Raw genomic sequence first — 24,319 nt, 5'->3', positions numbered from 1 at the left:
AGCACTGCGTGCCCCCCCCCCTGCTTTGGGGTCGAGAAGGTTTGTTCAGTGGAGGGCGGCGTGGCCAGACCTGCCCGGGGCTCCTCCATGAGGGCAGTGCACGATGCCCACGGGCGCCCCGCTCCACCTCCTGTGAGAAGAGTGGCCCAAGGCCGTGCTGGCTGCCGCCTTGGACTCCCATGCTCTGCCCCCCACTTGCCCACGCAGAACCCTAAGCCGGCAGGTCGGGCTCTCGGGAGTCCCGAAGGGGTGGGAGCGGGACCCTCACCGCACGGGGTCTCCAGTGTACTGGGGGACTGGAGCTGCACGCAGGCTTCTGCGGCCCCTGGCACAGGGGGTCCCTGGGGACAACTTCCCCCACAAGACCCCAGCCGCTGTGCGGCCCTCCTCCAGGATGGCCAGTTCTAGAGCGACCCAGTACCTTCCAGTTCCATCGACGCGGTCCAGGGAGCGCCACTGCCACACAGCCCTGCGCCCTGGACGTGCCGGTGCAGTGGACGCAGGCAGATGGCCACGTGTCAAGGGCACGTGTGAAGGTTCCAGAAAAGAAAAACAGCTCTAAAAGGCTTAGAGGAGATCAGCTGGAATACTGGGCGAAAACCCTGATAAATCTGAAAGACGACGGGGAAGGATCAAAAGGGAGAGAGCAGAGCGCGCTGCCAGGCTGCCTCAGGTCACGGCCTGGCGCAGGCGAGCTGGTGGGAAAGCCGTCGGCAGGGCCCACCCGGGCGCTGGACACTGGACGGCCCCCGGCCCTCACCCCTGGGGCGCCTGCTCCTACCCTGCCGGGGCCTGCCACCGCCCTTGGGGCGGGGGCATCACACTGGGGCCAGGGCTGCAGGGGGTGGGAGAGGCCCGGGGGGGCTGGGCAGCCCGGGGGGTGCAGACCGGGCAGTTGAGGCACAGGTGGAGAGGCACGAGGCACCGCGGTCCGGCCAAGCCCAGCGGGCAGACCAGGCGGCCGCAGCCACTCGCCCGCCACACCCACCCGAGCTCCCGACCCCGGCGCCCGGTGGCATGTCCCTCGGCCTCCTCTCGAAAGGGGACAGTTGCCCTCAGGAGGTCTGAGCGTGGCCGCGGGGAGCACACAGGTGTCACCGCCCCATCCTGGGGGGGCAGCTCCAGCCACCTTCCTGGTGCTCCCAGGGCCTCCTCCCCACAGACCCCTGACCTCACGGCTGTCGGGGTCTCCTTCAGCCCCTGCTGATCCTGGGGGGTGGGGGCTCTCGGCCCCGTCCCAAAGCTGCGTCCCTAACAGACCCTCGGAGGAGTTGTGCTCAGGGACCCAGTTGCAGAGCCGGCCACAAGGCGGGGGGCCCCTCGGGACAGTCCCAGCCCCCGGGGTCCGGCTCCTCTAGGAAGAGGCTGCCCACCGTGCTCCCTACACCTGCCCAGGTATGGAGAAAGGGGAGCCCACAGCCCACCCCTTCCCAGAGCAGGGGCCCTGCACCCCCAGCTGACCACACCACGGCCCGAGCCTTTTCTGGGGTGACGGGTGCAGGCAGCACAGGCCTCCAGGAGGGCATGGGCCCTGGCTCCCCGCCTCCATTCCCGCCCCCCCCCCCCAGCTGGACATGGGACAGGGGGTTCCGTCTGCTCCACTTTGGCATATCCAAGGCCAAGTGCACTATCAGGCCCAGATCAGCCAGCAGAGACCCTCCCCGTGAGACCTCGTGGGGCTGGGGGCCTGGAGCCCTCAGCACCCCGTGCTGCTAAGCTGGGTGCCCATGCCCCAGCCCCATCCCCGCTGTGGGGACCGCGGCAGCCACCAGTGGCTGCGGCTCTGGGCAGGGGTCCCCTGCTGCGTGCTGCAGCGCAAGTCCTCGGGGACCCGAGTTCTGGAGGCTCAGCCTGTTGGGGTGCTGGGGACCCCGAGGCTGGGAAGGGAGTTGCTTGGCGCAGACCTCTGCAGGCCTTGGAGGGGGGGCACTGGGAGCTGGTGGGGTCTGGGAGGCTGGGTGCTTCCTGGAAGGGCGCAGGGGCTGAGGTCCAGTTGACGCGCCACTGTTGGGACCCTTCCCCCCAGGTGCTGCCGTGTCTCCCCACCTCGTGGTTAGGGGCAGCCCCGTGGGACCCCCTGATCCCCCAGGGCTTGTCACTCCCACTAGCCCGGCCTGGACCCCGCCGGGGCCCCACTCCCGCCCGCACCAGCCCCGCCGCCCCCGCCGCGGTGCCCTAAGCCACGCGCGCGCGGTCTCGCGGGGTTTATTGGGTTCTCAGTACTCCCAGAGCGCGGCCCCCGCGGGCGCGTCGGCGTCGGCGCGCAGCAGCCCCGAGGCGCCGCCGCGCAGGTACTTGCCGCTCCGCGCCCGGATGGCCAGGCGGCCGCGCTCGCGGAACTCGAAGAGGAAGTCCTCGGCGCGGTCGCCGTCGCTGCACACGCGCCCGTGGCTGCCCGTGTGCCAGAACCCGCCGCCGCGGCCTGCGGGGAGCGCGGCGTCGGCGGGGGCCGGGGGGCCGGGGGGCCGGGGGACCCGCCCGCGCGCCCGCCCCGCACCTCGGATCTGGTAGGCGCCGTCGCTGAAGCTCAGGCGGAAGACGTCGTAGCCCGAGCGGTTGGTGTCCAGCTGGCTGGAGCCGCGGCGCTGGCGCACGAAGCCGTCCCCGCCGCGCAGCACCAGGAGCGGCCGGTTGATGAGCTTGAGCGTGAACGCCTCGAACTCGCCTGGCGGGAGAGGGGCCGCTGGGGGCCGCTGGGGGGCACTGGGGGCCTGCTGGGGGTCGCTGGGGGGCCACTGGGGGCAGCTTGGGGAAAGCTGGGGGGGTGCTGGGGGCCTGGTGGGGGTTGCTGAGGGGCCGCTGGGGGAGAACTGGGGGCAACTGGGGGGCCTGCTGGGGGTCACTGGGGGGCCACTGGAGGCAGCTGGGGGGGTACTGGAGGCTGCTGGGGGCCTGCTGGGGAGGGGCACTGGGGTCTGTGCATCCTGTCCAGGCTGGGGGTGGGTGGGCGCTAGGGGTGTGGATTGGCTCCTGGGAGGAGTGGGGTCCATGCACACTGCCCCCATGCTGCCCCGTGCTGCCCCCACGCTGCCCCGTGCTGCCCCCATGCTGCCCCGTGCTGCCCCCACTCTGCCCCGTGCATGGGGAGGCGGTGGCCCTGGGGCTCACGCTGCCTTGAGCTCGAGACATGGCCGGGACAAGCAGGGACAAGGTGGGCCTGCAGAGCCCCCGCCCAGGCTCTGGTCTGCGGAGAGCGCCTCTCACCCACAAAGTCGCTGATGGCCGCCAGCTGCCCGTTCTTCTTCATGCACACGTAGCGCCCATTGCTGGCCTTGAGAGCCACCCGCCGGCCACGCCACTCCACCTCAAACATGGTGTTGACAGACCTGGAGCAGGCAGGGCAGGGCCTCAGAGGAGCAGGGGACAGGGGCCCGTGGGACCTGGCCTCCCCATCCCACATGGGCACCGCCACTCCAGGGCGGGGGGCGCTGGCACACCTTCACCACTAAAAGCTGCCGCAGACCCCACCCCAGTGGGCAGTCTCCTCTGCTCAGGCCACTACAGTGGCCCTTAGAGACTTGAGCTGAGTCCTGAGCCTACAGGCCTGCCCCCTCCCACATCTAGCTGCCCCCTACCCTCCACTTCCACCCACCTGCAGCCGTGGGAGCAAAAGGGAAGAAACGCAGTGACAGTGGTGATGGTGGAGGTGATGGAGGAGATGGAGGAGATGGAGGTGGTATAGCAGTATTTCCAAAAAGAAATACTGGATTGTTTGTAAACTCATCTTTTCCTCTGGGCATATTGGATTATATTGGATTCATAAGTTTACTTGATTAAGTAATTGTGTAAAGCTCTTGTGTCAGTAGGGTGTTGAGTGCCCTCCCCTTAGTGGGTGGGGACTCACAGATAAAAGGCATGGCGAAGGACAGGGTTGGGGCTTTTGATGTTGGAGTTTGATGCTGAAGCCCTAAGCTGGAGCCCCAGGGAGAGAGACAGAGCCATTTGCCTGAGAGTCTACAGCTGACCTTGTGGAGAAAACAGAGGAGCTGAGCCCAGAGGAACCCAGGAAGCCTGAACCCACATAGACATCGGAAGCCATTTTGCTCCAAATAGACTTTGGTGAGGGAAGTCACTTATGCTTTATGGTCTGGTATCTGTAAGCTCCTACCCCAAATAAATACCCTTTATAAAAACCAACAGATTTCTGGTATTTTGCATCAGCGTCCCTTTTGCTGACTAATACAGGTGGTAAGAAAAAACAGAAAGAAATTGACAAAGATGATGGAGGTGGTGATGGTTGTGGAGGTGATGGTGGACGTGATGGTGAAGCTGATGGTGGAGCTGATGGTGGAGGTGGTGGTGGAGGTGGAGGTGATGGTGGAGGTGGTGGTGGAGCTGATAGTGGAGTGGATGGTGGAGGTGATGGAGCTGATGGTGGAGGTGGTGGTGGAGCTGATGGTGGAGCTGATGGTAGAGGTGGTGGAGGTGATGGTGGAGCGGATGGTGGAGGTGATGGTGGATCTGATAGTGGAGGTAGTGGTGGAGCTGATGGTGGAGCCGATGGTGGAGGTGATGGTGGAGGTGGAGCTGATGGTGGAGGTGGTGGTGGAGGTGATAGTGGAGCTGATGGAGGTGATGGTGGAGCTGATGGTGGAGGTGGTGGTGGAGCTGATGGTGGAGGTGGTGGTGGAGCTGATGGAGGAGCTGATGGTGGAGGTGATGGAGGAGGTGGTGGTGGAGCTGATGGAGGAGCTGATGGTGGAGCTGATGGAGGAGCTGATGGTGGAGGTGGTGGAGGAGCTGATGGAGGAGCTGATGTTGGAGGTGGTGGTGGAGCTGATGGAGGAGCTGATGGTGGAGGTGATGGAGGAGGTGGTGGTGGAGCTGATGGAGGAGCTGATGGTGGAGGTGATGGAGGAGCTGATGGAGGAGCTGATGTTGGAGGTGGTGGAGGAGCTGATGGAGGAGCTGATGTTGGAGGTGGTGGTGGAGCTGATGGAGGAGCTGATGGTGGAGGTGATGGAGGAGGTGGTGGTGGAGCTGATGGAGGAGCTGATGGAGGAGCTGATGGAGGAGCTGATGGTGGAGGTGGTGGTGGAGGTGGTGGTGGAGCTGATGGAGGAGCTGATGGTGGAGGTGATGGAGGAGCTGATGGAGGTGATGGAGGAGCTGATGGTGGAGCTGATGGTGGAGCTGATGGTGGAGGTGGTGGTGGAGGTGGTTGTGGAGCTGATGGAGGTGATGGTGGAGGTGATAGTGGAGCTGATGGAGGTGATGGTGGAGCTGATGGTGGAGGTGATGGTGGAGCTGATGGTAGAGGTGATGGAGGAGGTGGTGGTGGAGCTGATGGAGGAGCTGATGGAGGAGGTGGTGGTGGAGCTGATGGAGGAGCTGATGGAGGAGCTGATGGTGGAGGTGATGGAGGAGCTGATGGAGGAGCTGATGGTGGAGGTGGTGGAGGAGCTGATGGAGGAGCTGATGTTGGAGGTGGTGGTGGAGCTGATGGAGGAGCTGATGGTGGAGGTGATGGAGGAGCTGATGGAGGAGCTGATGGTGGAGGTGGTGGTGGAGGTGGTGGTGGAGCTGATGGAGGAGCTGATGGTGGAGGTGATGGAGGAGCTGATGGTGGAGGTGATGGTGGAGCTGATGGTGGAGGTGGTGGTGGAGGTGGTTGTGGAGCTGATGGAGGTGATGGTGGAGGTGATGGTGGAGCTGATGGTGGAGGTGGTGGTAGAGGTGGTTGTGGACGTGATGGTGGAGGCGATGGAGGTGGTGGTCGTGGAAGTGGGTGGGGGTGGCTGGACACACTCACACTTGTGTGGCCGTGGCCTGGATGCCCCCGTGGGTGACCAGGGTCCAGTAGCCCCCAGTGCTGCAGTAGAAGGTGCACTTCTTGGTCTCCTGGTCAATTTGCATCAGGAAGGTCTCGTGGTCCAGTTCTTCATCCTGATTGGCTGAAACGTTGACCCCTGGAGGGAGGAGATGGGAAGCCCCTGGCGCCTCTCCCCGGGGTTAGGGTCAGAGAACGGGGCACCGTGCTCCTGGAGCACCCCTGAAGCTGAAGGGGCCTCATCCAGCCCCTCCTGGACTTGAGAAGCTTTGGAAGGTACCGCTTGGAGCCAGGCAGGTGGGCAGTTCCGGTCCGCAACACGGGCCACCCGAGGGGGGTCTGGCGTGGCGTCACCCCAGCAGCTCCCCACGCAGGCCTCGTGCCAGCAGACCTTGCTCACACCCCTCGCCGGGCCGGGGTTTCCACAGCCTTTATCTGTAAGTCCCCCAAAGCCGCCGGGTGGGCACAGAGGGTCCTCGTCCTTCCCTGCTCCATGGCCCAGGACATGGCCAGGCTCGGGGAGCCCTCCCCGGGCTCTGGGCTGGGGTGGTCCCCTGCCACCCCTGTGGCCCCCTCGCTCCTATGGGTTTGGTCCCCAAGACCCCTGGGGGAAGACGGGGCTCCTGTAGTGGGGGGAGGGGGGCCACGCCCAGGTGGGGGGCTCCAGCAGGCCCTGGACCACCCCGATACCTTCGCACAAACTGAGCCTCTGTCCCCCTCCCACGGACCCTGCCGCTCCACGCAGCGGCTGCTGGGGGGCTCCCGGGGCATATTTCACCACCACACCCTTGACCGCGCGGTAAGGGGCGCCCTCCTGGCCGCAGCCCGGCGCGGAGCTAAGCCAGACGGCAGACCCTCCTGGCGCGCGTGCGCTGATGACAGCCGCAATCGCCTGCTGTCGCCACTGCACCTCACGCACAGCGATCCGATAGGTTCAACGGGTGAAATGCGGCCTGCGACGGTGCATGCAGGGGTGTGGCCGGCGAGGGCCTCCCTGGGGAGACGACGCAACAGGCGGTGCAGAGGGGAGGCGCTGTCCTGCAGGTCCCAAGCTGGGCACCACCCGGCACAGCCACGCAGCTCCAGGCGGCCCCTGAGGGGCCCCCAGCATGGCCCCAGTGCCCCCTCCAGGCAGGGCATCCTCAAAGGCCACCAGATGCTGGGGAGCTGGCCTCCTGGGGCCACGGTGCTTGTCCCACCTGCCTTGCTGGTGGACTCGGGGCCAGTTCTGACCCACGAGAAGGAAAGGCTGCCTGCTGGGATTTGTGGGACATGTCTTCTTACTCCTAAGGCACAAAAAGAGCCAGTGCCCCTTTCCCCAGTGGCCTTCGTCCTGTCTGGATGTGACGCCCGGAACTACAGCAGCCATCCTGTAGCCATGAGGACACCATCCTGTAGCCCTAAGGACGCCAGCCTGAAGGCACAGCTGACCCAGGAGAGCAGCAGCTCAGTGAGGACCAAGGAGCTAGCTGGTGATGGTCTCCTGCCTCTGGCCTCCCACGGACAGAGACCGTCAGTGTCCTCGCTATGGGAGCCCGGTTACAGCCATTTTTCTGCTACTTGCGGCAGCAAATGCCCTGCCCGTGGGCAGTCCGCAGCACGGGCACCTCAGCCAGCCCGCGGTGGAGGCAGCAGGAGTGGACGCTGGCTGATGGAGGCCACACGTGGAGGCATCGAGAGAGAAGCAAGCAGAACTGGGGTGCCCACAGCCACCCCCCGGCGACGGAGACGGGCTCAGGGGCCGCCTGGCCGGGGAGCTGCGGAAGCTGCTGCGCCAGCCACCTTGGAACCAGGGGGCTGGGTCCCCAACTGCACCTCGCAGGACCCTGCTTCCCCGCCTGGCTGAGTCGCAGTCGGAAACGTCCGGTGCAAGGGGGAGCGGGGGACGTGCGCGTCCGCGGGGAGGTGGGCCTGCTTGCGAGCCGGGGACGCCCCAGGAAGCCCGAGTGCAGGTGGCAGAGAAGGAAAATGGGTCCAGCAGCCACCTCCCCCCGGCCTCCGCCCGTCATCACCCCCCGACACCCCCGGGCGTCTCCCACACGCCCCTCCATTCACAAAGCACTTCTGGGCCCGGCCGCGCCTTTTCCCGCCACAGGTGGGAGGCTGGACAGAGCCAGTGTCCTCGCGCCATCGCCTCCCTTTCCCGATGGTCCAGTGAGGGCTGGAGGGCCGGGACGGCGTGGCCAGCGGGAGGCGGGGAACGGGGGCCTCCGGCAGTCACCGCTGGGCCGGCCGCCACGGCTCGTGCCTGGGCCTCTGCCATCTGGCCCCGTGCGTGGCAGCGTGCCCGGGATAGACCGCTGGGGGGGCCGGGGGGCCCAGGGCCCGAGCGGGGCAGGGAGGGGCCCACGCCCCACCCTCTCTCCCTCCCGCGGCGGTCCTCAGCGCCAGCAGGGGTGCGCCGGCCGCTCGGGGCCACGTGGGGTGCAGCGGTGCTGCGGGCCAGGGCAGGGCCTGCCGGGGGGGCATGGCTGAGGGGGGCCGGGGGGGTCGCCCCTTCGTTGAGGGTGGCCGTGATTGGGACGGCCAGGGCGCTGGGAGCTGAGCCAGGCCACACCCACCCGAGGCCCACCCACCCACTCCCCCTGCCATGGCAGGGTAGTGGCTCGCCCTCGCCCTGCCCTGCTGGCTCCTTGCTGGCCCCTGGCCCCCTCCCCAACTTCCTCTAAAGTCCAGAAAGTGGGAGGCGGTCTCCCACCTGGAGAAGGGCGGAGCCAGAGCTGGGACCCGGGCCCCTGCCCCTCCTGCTCCCCCCCCAGCCGGGCACTGCCCCCGCCCTCCGACCCCAAGCCGCCAGCCCTTGGGGGGCATCTGGGCTGGTCTGAGGCCGCCCCCCCATGTGCGACCACCCAGGCTTCGCCCGCACAGGACACACGCAAGTGCACACACTCGCCTCCTAGAGTGGACGTGCAAGCCTGTGCAAGTGCACACAGACACACGCCGTCCTCGGCAGAGGCGGCGCGCACACGCGTGCACCCGCGCCGCCCCCCCCTCGCCCCCACCTTGCCGCACGGACACGTAGCGCCGGTTGGCGGCCAGCAGCACCACCTGCGGGTGGCTCTCCTCCAGGTCGAACAGCTCGTCCTTGCCGGGCCGCGCGCTGCGGCCGGCCCTGAGGGTGCCGGCGGGCCCCGCGGGCGCCAGGTAGCGGCCGTCGCAGTCTTTGAAGGCCAGGCTGCCCGCCTTCAGCTCGAGCGTGTAGCGGGCGCGGGCCTCGGGCTCCCAGACCAGGCGGCCATCGCTGCGCAGGAAGCGGCCGTCGCAGGACTTGAGGCAGTACCGGCGGCTCTGGAAGAGCAGGGTGACCAGCGCGCCCACGCCCCAGGGCGCGTTGCTGTCCGCCACCATCTCGTCCTCCTGTGGGCACAGGTGCGCGTAGCGGCGCCGGCTCACGCTCAGCAGGTGGGCCTGCGGGTGGATGGCCAGGTGCACCGTCCACAGCTCGGCCGGGGAGATGGCCGTGGCAAAGCAGGACAGCCGGTCCTCGGCGCCGCCGAAGAAGCGGCCGTGCGGCTCGGACTGCAGCGCCCAGCGCCCGTCGGGCTGCGGCAGCACCAGGAAGTGGCAGTCGGGGCCTGGCCGCTCGGCCTCGCAGGAGACGCGGCCGTCCTCTCCGGCGGCCAGGTAGCGGCCCAGGTGGCTGCTGCGGAAGAGCACAGCCGCGCCGCGCGCGGGCCCGGGCTCCAGCGCCCAGATCTGCTTCCTCTTGAGGCTGGGCGCCGAGGCATTGACCTTGAAGCCGAAGCGCTCGGCCGTCAGGTAGCGGTCGGCGTCGTTGACGAGGCCGAACTGGATCCTCAGCGCCCGGTGCAGGCCGTTGGTGGGCATGGCCGGTCCCGGGGGGGGGGCGTGGAGCCTCCGCTGCGGCTCACGGCCCCCAGGGGCCCCCGGCGGCCCAGCTCGGCCCCGCTGGCCCACGGCGAGCAGGCCCGGCCGGCGTCATGGACCCGCTGCTCGGCCGCCCCGGCAGCTCCGACGCGGCCTGCGGGCGGGAGGCGGCCCTGCGGCGCCGGCTCAGGGGCAGTGGCCGCCTTCGGTTACTCCCGGCTTGGATTTCAGCCGCTCCGGGGCTCGTCCGAGGCTGGAGCCTGCGAGGCTGGCAGGGCCGGACAGTGCCCGGGGGCCAGGGGCCACCTCGCCCCCGCCGGCGGCCACCCAGGCCCCCGCGCCAGCCCCGGGCCCGCCTAGCGGCCCCCACCCCACACCGCGGGGCACCCAGATCCCCTCGAATGACCGGGCAGCCCGGGCCGGCTCTGTCCCAAGGTAGGAAGAGCCACCCGGTGGAAAACTTCACGCTGCCGCAACCCGATCGCAGCCGTCCATCGCGCAGGCGGCCAGCCCACGCGCCTCCTGGGCAGATCCGGTTACTGCTGTGACCCCACTGCCAGGAGCACATCGGGGCCCCCCCGCTGGCCCATCATGCCGCCCCCTCCCCGGCCGTGGGGGGGACAGGGGTGCCCCTGGAGTCTGACGCTCCTCCTGGGGCGAAGGGCCTCGGGCAGGGAGAGAAGCAGGCGGGGGTACTGGGTGCGAGGGAGGGCCGGGCCCTCAGGGGCCCGGCACCTGCCCCCCTGGCCCCTGGACACTGCCACACTGGCTGGGCCCTGGCAGCCCTGGCCATGTGGGTCCCGGCGTGAGCGCCCTGGTTTGGGCAAGTCAGGCTGCACCACGAGACAGCCACATGGGCTGCTCGGGTGGGAGGATGACCGGAGGGCAGGGGCGTGGAGCCCGTGGGAGGTGGCAGGCCGCCCGACCCGGGCGCAGGGACCGGGGTCCCGGCTGAGCTCAGGCCGTCGGCCAGTGCTCGTGGTGGCCCTGCCCCCCATCTCGTCGTGCACATGGCGGGGCCCACTGGGGGACCCCACAAAGCACAAGGGGCCTTGGCTGGGCCAGCGAGGGGGGCGGGGACAGATGGCCGCCCCAGCACAGGGCCAGGAGTCCTGCCCTCTGTGAGCACCGGCAGCAACCACGCAGGAGGGAAGATGCTGGGGCCGCACCCCCAGGCTTGGGGGGCACCAAGGAGGACGGGGGAGACAGCCCAGATCCCCCGCCGCGCGGCAGTCCCCACTGCTGGCCGGCCGAGCGAGGGGCTGGGCTTGCTCTCCTCCTGGCCAGCTCTGCCCACCCCTGTGCAACCCACGCGCATTTATGGGGCACCCGCTGTGGGCCGTGTGCCAGGCACCCCCACCTAAGAAGGCGCATTCTGGGCTTGCACCCCACCCAGGCAGACCCTGCGGGGCCCCCACAGAACCCCATCCCACCCCCACTTCCCAGGGAACTTGGGCCCAACGGGGCCTCGATGACGGGGGAGGGGGGAGCCTCTGGTGTGGAAATACAGCCACTCAGCTGTCTGTGCCTCGGTTTCACTCTGGGAGCCACGCTGCTGCCCCCTCCCAGGGCTGCACCCAGGAACACCCGCCCAGCATGTGCCTGGCCGCACAGCTCAGCCGCCTGCACCCCACTCCCAGCCGGGCCCTGCTTAGCGCGGCGGCCTCATTAGCTGACCGCGCTGGCAGGTGCTCCCGGGCGCCAGGTGCCAGTGGAGGAAGCCCGGGCGCCAGGCGCTAAGTGGCCTGGCTCTCGACAGCCTCTCGGTGCAGAGCCAGAAGTGGCCGTGGCCCCTCCATTCCAGGGCGCCCCCCCCGCTCTACGTGGGGGGTGGGGAGGGGGCCGCCTGGCGCTGAAGCAGGTGCCGAAGCCAAGGAGTGGCCTCCTGGGTCTGGGGGCCTGGCGGGTGGCCCTCCCAGACCCCGCTTCCGGCAGAGTGCTTGCAGCCCCTGCTGGGTGGCCCCGGGGGCCTGAGCCTCCTGCCCGGCTCCTTGCGGGGGTCCGGTTTCCTTTTTGGCTCCCCAGGAAGGTGTCTGGCACACAGTAGGCACTTACTAAGTGCCCGTGATTGTCTGACATGGGCTCTGGTCCCAGTCTCTGCAGACGGGTGTGGGGCGCTGCGCGGCGCCTCTGGGCACATCTGCAAGCGTGGGGGTCCCCGCGGGCGGGCAGCTCGGGCTCCCACTGCACGGGGCGCCACCTGCCCACAGGTGGACCCGCGAGCATCCCTGCAGCGTCCTCGGGCAGCAGGGCCCCTTGGCCGCGCCCACGCCCGCCACCCGCACAGAAGGCCACCCACGTGCGCGGACACGGTGCTGTGGCCTGTCCCGCGAGTGCTCTGAGGGCGCCCGATGCTGCTGCCCCTCGGAGCCCCTCGCCCGCCCCCTGCTCTGCCCCGGGCCTGCCCCTTTGGGGCTGGGGCACCTGGGCGGGCTGCCAGCCGCCCTCCCTCAGCACTTCCGCCTGGAGGAGGGGGCGGCTCTTCCTGCTGGTCCCCCCACCTTCTACTTCAGCGACACGGCCAGGGGACCCCAGGCCTCCTGCTCTCCCCGGGGCCGGCCCTGGACACAGGCACTCAGGCTGCACTCCTGCCAGCGCGCTGCCCGCTGCCATGGCAACCGGCGCACGGGCCAAGCCAGGTGCCTGGCAACGTGGACGCTGGTGGCGTGAGCTGGCGCGGGCCCTGCGGTCGTGTGCCAGGGGGGGCGGTGCGCCTGTGCCCCGCCCAGGCTGGCTCGGGGCCCTGGAAACTGGGAAACCGCCCAGGATGGAGCCCACGGGGCGGGCCGCGTTGTCCCCAGGCCCGGGGGCCCTGCTCCAGGCAATGCTGGACAACCCTGGGCAGTCATCGCCCACCCGGCTTCAGGGGGGAGCAGAGGAGCCCCCCCCAATTCAGCACGGTCCCCCTGCCGCCCTGGTGTCCCCCGCAGCGGGGTGCTGGTGCACTCTGCCCTGTGCTTGTCCACCCCGCGGTTCCGAGCTGGCACCTCACCCAGCATGAGGCCAGGGCCCCTGCCGGCTGGCGCTGCTGGGCACTGCCCGGGCCCTGCTTTCCATGCCTTGCCCTCGCCCGGGGTCCTTCCAGCAGGTCCCGGCCGCGCCGGGCTCGGCCACCTCATGACTTTTTTATGGCGGGCTCCCCGCCCCCCCCCACCCCGGTTCCGCTTACACGGCGGGCGGTGCGGGCCTGGCTTGGTTTACCCGAGGACGGCAGGTCTGGTTTAGGGTGACAGGCTCCCCCAGCCAGGGCGGGGGGAGGCGGGGGCAGGGCCTGAGTGAGGGGCCGGCGGGGAGGGGGCTCCCAGCCTGCACCCCTGCCCCGAGTGACCCCCTGCTGGCAGGGTGGCTCTGCGAAATGGGGAGGGTGAGCCCCCGTGGCCCGGAGCGGAGCAGGGACCAGGTCAAGGCAGGACACAGGTGGCCCCTCCCGGCAACCGCGAGCAGCAGCCACGGGAGGGTCCACAGCTCTGCAGGGGAGCCGAGGGGGCTCTGCGCAGCCCTGGCCAAGGGCCTCTCTGCGCCCACGGCCACACGCACGTGCACCAGGCCGCGCTGTCCACAGAGCCCGTGTCACACACGTGGTGTGGCTGCTGGGCGCCAGGACCCTGGCCCTGCCTTCTGGGACAAATCAGAATGGACAACTTGCGCGCCCACTCGCAGGGTCGCCTTCACTGGGCCCAGAGGTTCCCATGGCAACGGGCCACGCCATTCAGCCGCGGGCGTCGGGCCAGGTCTGCTTTTAGGAACCCCCCTGCCTCACAGTCAATGCCGTAGCCGGTTCCGAGAGCGAGAGGGAGGCCCGGGCACCAAGGACGACGGGACGGGGCGGCTGACCGCCACGCGTGCTCCAGGCCGAGCCGGGGGAAAGAAAATGCTACCGGGGGCACAATGGGGACAGAGACAGCATTAAAACAGGGACTGCAAATAAACACTACGGCGCTCACGGCCAGCCGCCCGGCTGCGCCCCTCGGCTGTGGTTCGTGCAGGACGCCATCCCCGTCGTCGGGGAGCACGCGCCAAAATAGCAGGAGACACGGGGCGGCACGTCGGAACCTCGTCCCCAATTCAGAAACGGAAACAGAAAGACAAGGACGCAAGTGTGGCAAAATGTTTAAGAATTAGGTAAGTGTGGAATTATTTCAACACAAAAAGGGTAAAAATTCCAGCCAGCAATAGTCAGAGAGCGAGAAAAAATTAAGGAAGTATTCCAGTATGTTGAAAAAAAAAAAAAAGGAAGAAAAAATGAGTATACTAGGGGATTAATCGAAGAATTTAGGAGAAATGAATAGCAATTCCAAAAAGGAAGAAAACCAAAAATGAAAGGAATTAAAGAAAAAATATTAAATTTCTGAGAACTGAAGGCTGTTGGCGGAGCATGCTGGGAAGCGGCCTGGGAATGCGCGGGAGCCTGCGCCTTCTGTCGCCAAGAGATTTGGGATCAGGAGTCAAGGGACACCGCGCAGCGCGGGGGCGACGACGCACCTCCCGGAGGCGGCTCCTGAGCAGCAGGGGGAGCCGCGCTGCTCAGCTGCGACACGCGACTCCACCTGCACTCGAAGCCCCGCCCCTGCCAGCCGTGGTCGCGGGTGGGGGCAAAGCTCCAGATCCCGCGACCCACCCAGGCCTGCCCCTGACCGCTGGCCCCGGGAGAGCCCCCTGCCCACGGGCCTCCCTCTTTCCGGGTGTGAAGTGGGGGGACTCCTCTGAGGGCTGGAGGGTGTGGCACAGGGCGGTGCCTGCAGGTGGGGGCCGCCCAGGTGGGACGATCCACTCCCACAGTCCCCAGCTGACCTAGGGAGGGACGACCCGGCCGCACACCCGCGGAGTTGACCGTCCATCCTTGGGAAGGACCAGGCCCCAGTCTGGACCTCCAGTGGCAGGGTCAGCTCCCTCGTCTGCCCTCTGCTCTCCCCTGACCCCCAGAGCCTGCGGGGGGTCCCCACTTCCTCAGAAGGAAGTGTGACTGCTCTGGTGGGCTTTCGAGGACCCCTGACATGGGTCCACCCTGCCAGTGCCCTCCCCACCTGTCCTCCAGGCCCCCTCCTCCAGCTTCCACCTTTCCTCCAGCCCCCCAACTCTTCTCCAGCCCCCCCCTCCGGCCCCTACCTCTCCTCCAGCCCCCCACCTTACCTCCAGACCCCCTCCAGACCCCCACCTCTCCTCTAGCCCCCTCTCTTCCAGTCCCCCTCCTCCAGGCCCCTCTCCTCTGGCCCCCCTCTTCCAGCGCTCCCTCTCCTCCAGCCCCCCAGCCCCCCTTTCCAGCCCCCCTCCTCCAGCTCCCCCTCCTCTAACCCTCCCAGCCCCCCCCTTCCAGCCTCCCCTCTCCTCCAGCCCCACAGCCAGCCCTAAACAACCAAGTCCCACAGCTCACAGCCCTGGAAAACTGAATAAACTCACCCCCCTGGTCCCCCCTCAGGCCTCCCAGCCCGCGGGAGAAGAGCGTCAGGTGGGTGGGGGTACAGGCCATTTCTGCGGGTGACCTTGAAGCAGCCCCTGGGCCCCTCTGGCCTCTCCAGGTGGCCACCGAGGCAGCTGCTGGAGTTGGCTGAGTGGCTGCAGGGAAGGCAGGGCCGGGCGCGGCACCTTGGAGGCCCACGGGCGCTGCCCAAAGACCCCTTCCGGCCAGGCCTGCTCTTCCTCTGGGTGTCTCTGGGGTGCTGGCTGCCCCTGGGCAGGGGGCGACGCCTGAGCTCGGGGCCTGACCCTCCCCTCCTCGGTCGCCCTGGGTGCGGCCGGCTGACCACACTCATTCCCGGCGTCAGCCCGGGCTGGGGTCACGGCCCTTCCGGCCGGCTCCTGGGGGCCCTGCCTGCCGCACCCTTCAGCTGTGACTCAGCTGCTGGGTGGGAAGTGCGGCCGCCAGGACCAGCAGGTGCCGCCGACTCCCAGCCCCGGCGCCTCTGGCGATAGCGGGACCCACCTGGCGGCCCACCTGGGGATGACACCGGGGCGCCGGGCTGCTGTGGGCGGGGTGTCCCATCAGGCCAGCCGGTGGGGGGGGGCGGCACTGGAGACGCGGGTGCCGAGCGGGGGCGTGGGCCATGCATGGGCGGGGGCGTGAGCAGAGGTGAGGCCGGGCAGGTGCGCGAGCGCCCCCTGCCGGACCCCGCGGGGACAGAGGCGACCAGGAGAGCGCGGCGCGGACAGGTGAGAGGGGGGCGGCTGCCCCCAGTCCACGGGGGCTTCGGGGCAGGGTCCCCGCACTCCTGCAGCCCCCGCGCCGTTTCCCGGGTCTGGACCCCACGCCCCTGGGGACCCACAGCGCTGACCCCAAAGAGTGCAGGGAAGGCTGGTGCAGGTACTGGCTGCGGGGGGGAGGGCGGGACGCAGACCCTGGGACAAAGGAGGACGTGGAGGCCCCAGGCCGGAGGGGCGCGCTGCAGTCGGGTGCCCAGGATGCCCTAGCCCCACCCCCGGCTATGCAGCGGACACCACGGCTCACCCCCACGCAAAGCGGCAGACGCAGGCCTGGGCGCCCTGGGGGCTCCTCCGGCGGAGGGGGCCCTCCCTGCCCGCAGGACACTGAGCGGCTCTCCCCGGCCTTCCGCCGCCAGCGCGAGCAGGCCCGCCCCCGCCCCTCCCCGCCCCTCCCCGCCCCGCGGGCCGTCGGCCTGGTGGCGCCTGCCTGCTGGGTCCCGGGGCTGGGGAAGGAGGGCGAGGCTGAGGCCGTGTGTCCTGGCGGGAGCCCCGGCTCCCCCAGGCCTGCTGCCCCCTCCACTCCACCGGCACCAGCATCGTCTTGGGGGCAGGGGGCGCCCACCTGCGTGGAGCTGTCCTCCCCCCACCTGCCTGTCCTCTGCCCAGAGCCAGAGCCAGACACCCGGGGGCGGGAAAGCCTGGGGGTGGGAAGCCCCGTGGAGTGAGTCCCTTCCCACCCCAGGGCAGGGGATGCATGAAGGGTTAACCCTGAGCCTTGACTGTGTGTCCCCCCCACTTCTGTCCCCTTCGTCCCTGTGTCCCTGTGGCCGCTGCTCTCTGGTCTGGGGCAGAAGCCCACCTACTGCAGCTGGAGAGAGGGGTCCCGAGTCAGGCCGAGGGCCCTCCCCAGCCACACCCTTCCTGCATCCGGGAGGAGGGCGGGTGCTTCTCCTAAACCTCCTTGCCAGAGTCCGGCCAGCCTCTGCCCCGACCCCGCTTGCCCCTCCAGGCTGGGAGGCCCGGCCTCCTCTCAGACGCTCTGCCAACCTGGGGGCCCAGGTACGGGGGTCTCGCTTGACGGCTCAGCACACGCTGCCGGGCTGCACCCCGTACCTGCACCCTCCGGTCCGGGCTGGGGCCAGGAAAAGCCAACACTGGGTGAATCATCAGCACCTGCAGGCGGGCGTCGCCACGGTGGTGCCGTGGCGCTTACTCTTCGTGGCAAAGGGGGAGAGGGACGGGCTGTGGCTCTGCCTCTGGCCACCCGCGGGCCCCGACTGACTCCGTGGCCGTCACTGCGAGCCCCGGCGGTTCTCCCCGTCCCGCTGGGCGCTGCCGAGGCCCGCACGGAAGGCCCACCTGGGCGGGGGCTGCCGGGGCTCAGGCCTGACAGGCGGCACGAGCGCCTCTTAATCATCACCCAAGTCGCACTGCCTGGGGCCTCAGGCGGCCGGTCGGGAAGGAACTCCTGAGCAGGGGCCTGGAGGGAGGTGGCTCCAGACCCCTCACCCCGTGAGGACGGCGGCCAGCCCCAGCCCTGACGGGTGCGGGTCCCTCACGTCGCCACACACCCCTTTCCACCCATGAGAAAACCCAGGCAGAGTGGCCTCCAGCTTGACCAGGCTGAGCTGGGCCTGGAAGCCACGTTTCCTGGCTCCTGGCCCAGTGCTCCTTCTAGAAGCCTCTGTGGCTCCTTAGCACTGCAGAGGGGTGAGGGGACCATTGGATAAGCCAAGGGCCTGGAACCTTCCACCCGGGGAGGGGGGCAGCCAGAGCTGGGCAGGCACCTTCACGGCAGTACACGTGCTGAATCCGCCTCCAGAGCCGACCCCCAAGGACGTGATGAGCCTGGGCTCTGGTTCAGCTTATCCCAGCCAGGGGGATGCTGTGAGCCTCAGTTTCCCCTTCTATGATACAGCCTAGTCATGGAGGCTCTGGGAATTACAATGACTCACGAGTAACTTGTGGACAGCTCCCGCCAGGACAAACGGCAGCCACAGCCGTGAGAGCAGTGCCCGGCTTCCTTGCAGCCACCCCAAGTGGCCACGCAGGAGACCCCAGGCTGGACCAACTGCACTTCCGGGTGCCAGGGCCTGCGAGAACCTGGCCACGCCCACAGGGCAGCCCGGGTCCACTGCTCGGCCCACTGGGCCCACCCAGGGCTGATCTGACTGCAAAGTTGTGGCAGGAGAGCACAGACGCTGGGCGATGGTAGGCAGGCTGGCTTTCCCTCGGATTGTTCAAATAAACTTTCAATTTTGGAATAATCTTGGATTTACAAAAACTTGCATAGACAGTATACAGAGTTCCCACGGCCTCTCCTAGCTTGGTTTCCTTAACTGCTACATCTTACTGGACGTTGACTGAGCCACTAAGGCTGTGCCACTACCAAGTAAAGCCACCAACCGCCCGGCCGCGCTCCCACCAGCGACTCCTCCCCCGGGGTCCAACCCAGGTCCCCTGGTTGAAGGAAAAGGCGCTTAGCTAGCTGGAGGCCGTGTGACCAGGTGCAGAGATGACCCCCATGCCAGGAGTACCCTAGACTGGTGCAGGAGGCGACCCCGCCGTGGAGGCACCCCGAGGGCGAGGCCGCCTCTGGGCTGATGTTTTCTCCCTGGTTAAACGCGGTTAGGGCTAAAGGCGCGTGGTCAGCGGGGGAAGGGACTCCTTGGGGACGGCAGGGCGAGGCACCTGCCCTTCTCCAGCCTCGCCCCGCCCACACCACCCTGTGCCAGGGGCGTCAGGCCCTCCCAGCTGGGTGGGGGCGCCCCGCTGAATCCCCAGCGGCCCCCGGAGATCTTGGGGAGGCCTCACAGCTGTCCAGCTGCAAAACAGAAAAATCGCGCTGAAGAAATCAGCGCCCCGCACCGGCCCCGCCCCCGGCCACTCGGCCCGGCTTCCGCGCGCGCCCCTCGCCCCCCCCCCCCAGGCCCGCAGCCCCACCCCCCGCGGCCTGGGACCCGCAGGGCCTCGGCCCCCTCCAGCCCGCACCCCCCGCCCCCGGACGCTCGGGCGCGGAGGCCGAGCGGAGCCCCCCGCCAGGGGCAGGCGGGAGGGGGCGGCCCTTTGTCCCGCCGGCCAATCGGCGGCCTCCGTGACTAAATAAGGCGAGGAGCGCCGGGCCCGCGCGCCCGCGGCCGTTGCTTCCGCCTCCCGCCCGGCCGGTGACTCAGGGCCGCGGGCGCGCGGCGGGGACCCGGGCTGGGCCGCGGGCTTCCCGGCGGCGGCGGCGGCGGGCGGGGCTCCGGCGGCGCCGAAATCGCCAAATATGGCCGCGCCGCGCGCCGCCGCCCCCGCCCGCGCACCTGCGGCCGCACCTTGCTCGCGCCCCCTCCACCCCCCGGTGACACGGCGAGGAAGGGGAAGCAGCTGTCCCTTCCCCCACCGCGGCCCAGGGCCTGCCGGGCGGGGACCCCGGCGATCTCGAGGGCCCAGGACCCCCCACTTCTCCCCCACCCTTTGGCGCCCACCTGGAGAGGAGGGGAGAAGAAGGGACAGAGGTCGAGCGCCCATCGGCCCCGCCGCCCCAGCACCCTTGGGCACCCGGGCGCAGCCACTCCTCTCGGGTACACAAGAACATTTAGGGAAAATGTGAGGCTGAGGAGGGGGCACGCGCCCCGATCCCCGACGGCCACAGCACCCCCACGCCCCTCCGTTTGCCATCGCGTCTGGGGACCCATCGTTGCTGTCCCCCGGCCCGGGGGTCCAGGAAGCTGTGCTTCCACCAGGAGCCAGGGTCGGGGCGGGCTCTCCAAGAACCGGGCGCGCACTCTGGAAAGCCACCCTGGGGTCCTCGCACGAGGGGCGGTCACTCGCGGACCTGGCAGAACACGCGGGGAGCCCTGGGCCGGGTACCAGTCGCCCCCACCCCCGCCCTCCTGAGGCCTCGGGCCCCGCGCCCTCCGACCTTGGCCCAGTCCCTTGCCCGGCTCTGCCAGGCGCAGCCACACCCCTGCCCCGGCCGGTGCCCTCCCGCGACACCTGCTCTGATGTCTTAATTTTTATACCGAGCAATTGCAAAAACTTCCAAATAAGCCCCCGGAAAATACCCGCTCCCCTCCGCTCTAAGCCGAGTACCCGGCCACACAGGGCGCCAGGACGCGGCCGGCCGGGACAGGTCACTCGTTGCAGACCCCTGGGGGAGAAGGGCGCCCACTTTCCCGGGCCTGCGCCTGCAGGTCGCTGGTCTCGCTGCCGCCCTGGCACTTCCCCGCAGCACAGAGGCCCGGGAGGCGCACCCGGGGACCCCAGCCCGCCCAGGGTTAGGGGGGAGGCTGTTTGGGGAGTCGGGACTCCGTCGCCGGCCTTTTACCCACGACCTTACGGTGGTTAAGGCCGAACAAAAGCCAGCGCCCCTGTGTTGGGGTGAGGGGGCCCCAAACCCAGAGCAGAGCCGGGGCGCACGGGGCCTGCGCCGGGGGAGGCAGGGGTGTCGGGGCCGAGCGCTCCCCGCTTTCCACGGAGGGGGGGCGTGTGCACCGCAGGGTCGCACCCCTCAGCGAGACGGGGACGGGCCGGGGGTCGTGAGCGCGCGGGCGCCCCGTCCCCTCCCCCAGGGCGAGCCCGGGAATGGGCCTACGCGGCCCGCGCGCCCGGCGGAGCCCGAGGGGCAGCTCCGCGGGAGGCGTCCGGGAGCCGAGGCCCCCACCGGCCGGAGGGGACACGCCCCGGCGGGGCCAGGAAGTTTCGGGGCGCAGCCGGGCCCCTCCCCCAGGCGCGGCAGTCCCGGGGCGGGGCCGGGCCTGTCACCCCGCGATTCTGCCGGCCACCCCCGGCGGCGCCCGGCGCCCTGCGGCCTCCGCCGCGCCCCGCGCCCGGCGCCCCAGGCCCGTGCGGGGTCCCGGCGCGGCGGGGGCGGCGCGGGCGGGGCCGTTGGGGGGCGGCGCGCGCGGGGGGCGGGGCCGCGCGCGGGTTCCCACGTGCCCCGGGCGGGCGGGCCAATGGGCGCTCGGCTTTCGGCAAGATCGCCATATAAGGACATGTTCTGGGCCGCGCGCGCCGCCGGGCCGCGCGCGCGCCCCGCGCCGGCTTAAATAGCGGCGGGGGAGGCCGCGCTCGGTCTCAGTCCCCGCTGCCGGCTCCTCCGACTCCTCGTCGCTGCTCCTTCGTTTCTCCGCGCCGCGGCCTCCGTCCTCGGTAAGGCCCGGCCTGCGTCGCCCCGACTCCTCTGCGGTCCTGGTCCCCGCCCGAGAGGCCCTTCGGGGCCGGGAACAAAGAGCGACTGGACGGCGGGGCCCGAGCGGGCGCCCGCAGCTGCCCGCGGAGAGCGCCGCCCTGGGCGGGGGGTGGGCGGCCGGGCGGGGCCCGCTCTGCGGGAGGCGCCGGGGGGGCGGCGGCGAAGGCCGGGAGCCGGCTTTAGGTCACTCCTGGGCCGTCTGCGGGGCTGGGGCTGCTGTCGGGAGAGGCGCCCTGATTCCCTCCCGCGCCCCGCAGATCGCCATGGAAGAGGAAATCGCCGCGCTGGTCATCGACAACGGCTCCGGCATGTGCAAGGCCGGCTTCGCTGGGGACGACGCGCCCCGCGCCGTGTTCCCGTCCATCGTGGGCCGCCCCCGGCACCAGGTGAGCGCGGGGCCCGCGGGGTGGGGCCCCCGGGCGCGGCGCCGCGGGGAGCCGCGGGGGTCTGACGCCGTGTCTCGCAGGGCGTGATGGTGGGCATGGGCCAGAAGGACTCGTACGTGGGCGACGAGGCGCAGAGCAAGCGCGGCATCCTGACGCTCAAGTACCCCATCGAGCACGGCATCGTCACCAACTGGGACGACATGGAGAAGATCTGGCACCACACCTTCTACAACGAGCTGCGCGTGGCCCCCGAGGAGCACCCCGTGCTGCTGACCGAGGCGCCCCTGAACCCCAAGGCCAACCGGGAGAAGATGACGCAGGTAGCCGCATGGGCGGGGCGCCCGCCCCCTGCCCCGCCCCCCCAGCTCTGTTCTTCGTCTTTCTGAAATTCAAGTGTTTCTTTCGGTGTTCCAGGGCCCCGGTCCCGTCCCGGCCTTCCTTCCCTGAGGCCTCAAGGTTCTCGTGTGTGCTTCCGCCTGCCTCTCCTCTCCCTGCTCCTCCTCCTCCTCCTCCTCCTCCTCCTCTCCCCCCCCCCCCTCCCTCCCTCCACCCCCTCTCCGCTCCCGGGGTGGCATGCTGGCAGCGTGTGCGCAGGGGTGCGCCCCGGGCCCGTCTGAGCCGCCCCCTCCCGCAGATCATGTTCGAGACCTTCAACACGCCGGCCATGTACGTGGCCATCCAGGCCGTGCTGTCGCTGTACGCGTCGGGCCGCACCACAGGCATCGTCATGGACTCGGGCGACGGCGTCACGCACACGGTGCCCATCTACGAGGGCTACGCGCTGCCGCACGCCATCCTGCGCCTGGACCTGGCCGGCCGCGACCTGACCGACTACCTCATGAAGATCCTCACGGAGCGCGGCTACAGCTTCACCACCACGGCCGAGCGCGAGATCGTGCGCGACATCAAGGAGAAGCTGTGCTACGTGGCGCTGGACTTCGAGCAGGAGATGGCCACGGCCGCGTCCTCGTCGTCGCTGGAGAAGAGCTACGAGCTGCCCGACGGCCAGGTCATCACCATCGGCAACGAGCGCTTCCGCTGCCCCGAGGCGCTCTTCCAGCCCTCCTTCCTGGGTAGGCCGCGCGGACCCCGCCGCCCCCGGCCCCCTGCCCTGTCCCGCAGCCCCCGCCTGCCTGACGCCCCGCGCCCGTCCTAGGTATGGAGTCGTGCGGCATCCACGAGACCACCTTCAACTCCATCATGAAGTGCGACGTGGACATCCGGAAGGACCTGTACGCCAACACGGTGCTGTCGGGGGGCACCACCATGTACCCCGGCATCGCCGACCGCATGCAGAAGGAGATCACGGCGCTGGCCCCCAGCACCATGAAGATCAAGGTGGGCGGGGCCTGGCGGGGGGCGGGGCCTGGCGGGGAGGCGGGGGCGGGGCCTGGCGGGGGGCGGGGCCTGGCGGGGAGGCGGGGGCGGGGCCTGGCCGGGGGCCTCCCCGCTGACGCCCGTCCTCTCCCGCAGATCATCGCCCCCCCTGAGCGCAAGTACTCGGTGTGGATCGGCGGCTCGATCCTGGCGTCGCTGTCCACCTTCCAGCAGATGTGGATCAGCAAGCAGGAGTACGACGAGTCGGGGCCCTCCATCGTGCACCGCAAGTGCTTCTGAACGGACTGCGCGTGCGCGGCGCGCCTGCTGCCCGGGGCCGGGGGCGCAGGTCCGCCCGGCAGGCCCGCGGCCCCGCGCGAGCCTCGTGAAACTGGAACAAGCCTGCGAAGAGAAGCTCGTCCCGAAGCCCGTCCCCGCCAGCACTGGACGGCCGACCCTGTTGCTGCCCCGTCTCCTCGGTGTCTGTCTGCGTTCCCCGTGCGTGTCGCCGCGCCACCCCAGCTGCCTGCAGCGCGGGCCCTGTGACCGGCGCGGGGAGGGCGGCCGGGGCCGGGCCCGGCCCGTGCAGGGTGCGGCGAGGCGCTGGCCCGGCCCCTGCGGCCGCGGGCCCTCCTGGCCGCTCGACGCTGCCGGCCGAGGGGGGCCGAGCTGGGGACCCCGTTTCCTTTCTTACCTGATGTTTTCCCTCCAGAACACCGCGGGTCGCTCCTTGCCTTGAGTTGGGAAACGGTTTGCATTCACACCTGTAAATTTATTCATCCTTTAATTTATGTAAGGTTTTTTGTACTCAATTCTCAAATCTTTTGAGAGATGACAAAGTTTGGTTTTCTACTGTCATGTGACAACATTAGGCCCCAGCAACACGTCATCGTGTAAGGAAAAATAAAGTGCTGCAGTAAAGAGGTGTCAGTGCCTGTCTTGGGACTTAGGAGGGGGGCGTCTGGCCAGTGGGAAAACGGGGCCCCCATCCTCGGCTACAGGAGGTCCTTGGGGTTCCCTTTTCCCTGCCAGGTGTGGCCTCCTTAAACCCCATCAGCTGCAGGCTGTGGCAGGGTAGGTGGTCCTTGTTGACCCTCCTGCAGGGGGCTGGGAACCAGCTCAGGTGTTTGCAGCCCTCAGGTGTTTAATGCTGGAGGAGGGAGGCAGCAGGGGCTGCTTGGCCTCGGTCATAGCCAAGAAAGGGGCTGTCTTGGAGCTGGAGCTTTTGGGGTGGCACAGGTGGTGTTTCCCATGTGCCCAGGTCCTCCTCAGGTTCTTTGGACCCCAGGTGGTGGTGGTGAAGGGGGTAACTTTTCAAACACTCCAGGGTTTGGGGTAGGGAATTTTTTCAGTGAATTGAAAGTACAATTTAAGTTTAAAACTGAAGCTGAAGGACTTATTCTGAGGAACTGAGGGTTTTGCATCAGGCAGGGGTCCATTATGGTCAGAAAAAATCTCTTCACGAGGCAGAACAGGCGGAGTGTGCCGCATTAGCCACACCCTCTGCTGGCCGTGGAGGTGGGTCGCCTGGCAAACGGCGTAGCCCAGCCCATCTTGCCTGGGGCGGTGTCGGTATCGGCGGCACCCTTGTCCATCCAGGACACCCTCTGGTTTCCCTCCTCTCGCTGCTCCCCCAGCCCCTTGCCCGGCGTCTGCCAAGGGCCTCCTGCCAGCATTTGAGGTTGTCCAAGCGAACGAGCTTGG

At 69.1% G+C, this 24,319-nt stretch overlaps 2 protein-coding genes across 2 annotated transcripts; one reads left to right on the top strand and one right to left on the bottom strand.

Moving 5' to 3' along the window:
* Positions 1-2,149: 2,149 nt before the first annotated feature.
* On the bottom strand, positions 2,150-9,598 carry FSCN2 (fascin actin-bundling protein 2, retinal). The gene is made up of 5 exons (XM_058284882.1): positions 8,773-9,598; positions 5,753-5,909; positions 3,205-3,326; positions 2,498-2,665; positions 2,150-2,422 (listed from the first exon to the last, which is right to left on the bottom strand). The coding sequence occupies exons 1-5, from the start codon at positions 9,596-9,598 to the stop codon at positions 2,217-2,219; spliced, it is 1,479 nt and encodes a 492-aa protein (XP_058140865.1). The 3' UTR covers positions 2,150-2,216.
* An 11,166-nt stretch (positions 9,599-20,764) lies between these two features.
* ACTG1 (actin gamma 1) lies at positions 20,765-23,536 on the top strand. The gene is made up of 6 exons (XM_058284876.2): positions 20,765-20,872; positions 21,170-21,298; positions 21,379-21,618; positions 21,933-22,371; positions 22,455-22,636; positions 22,772-23,536. The coding sequence occupies exons 2-6, from the start codon at positions 21,176-21,178 to the stop codon at positions 22,913-22,915; spliced, it is 1,128 nt and encodes a 375-aa protein (XP_058140859.1). The 5' UTR covers positions 20,765-20,872; positions 21,170-21,175; the 3' UTR covers positions 22,916-23,536.
* Positions 23,537-24,319: the final 783 nt, after the last annotated feature.

This window comes from Dasypus novemcinctus, chromosome 21 (assembly GCF_030445035.2).
Source record: "Dasypus novemcinctus isolate mDasNov1 chromosome 21, mDasNov1.1.hap2, whole genome shotgun sequence".
Lineage (NCBI taxonomy): Eukaryota > Metazoa > Chordata > Mammalia > Cingulata > Dasypodidae > Dasypus > Dasypus novemcinctus.
This window is presented reverse-complemented; position numbering and strand designations above follow the sequence as displayed.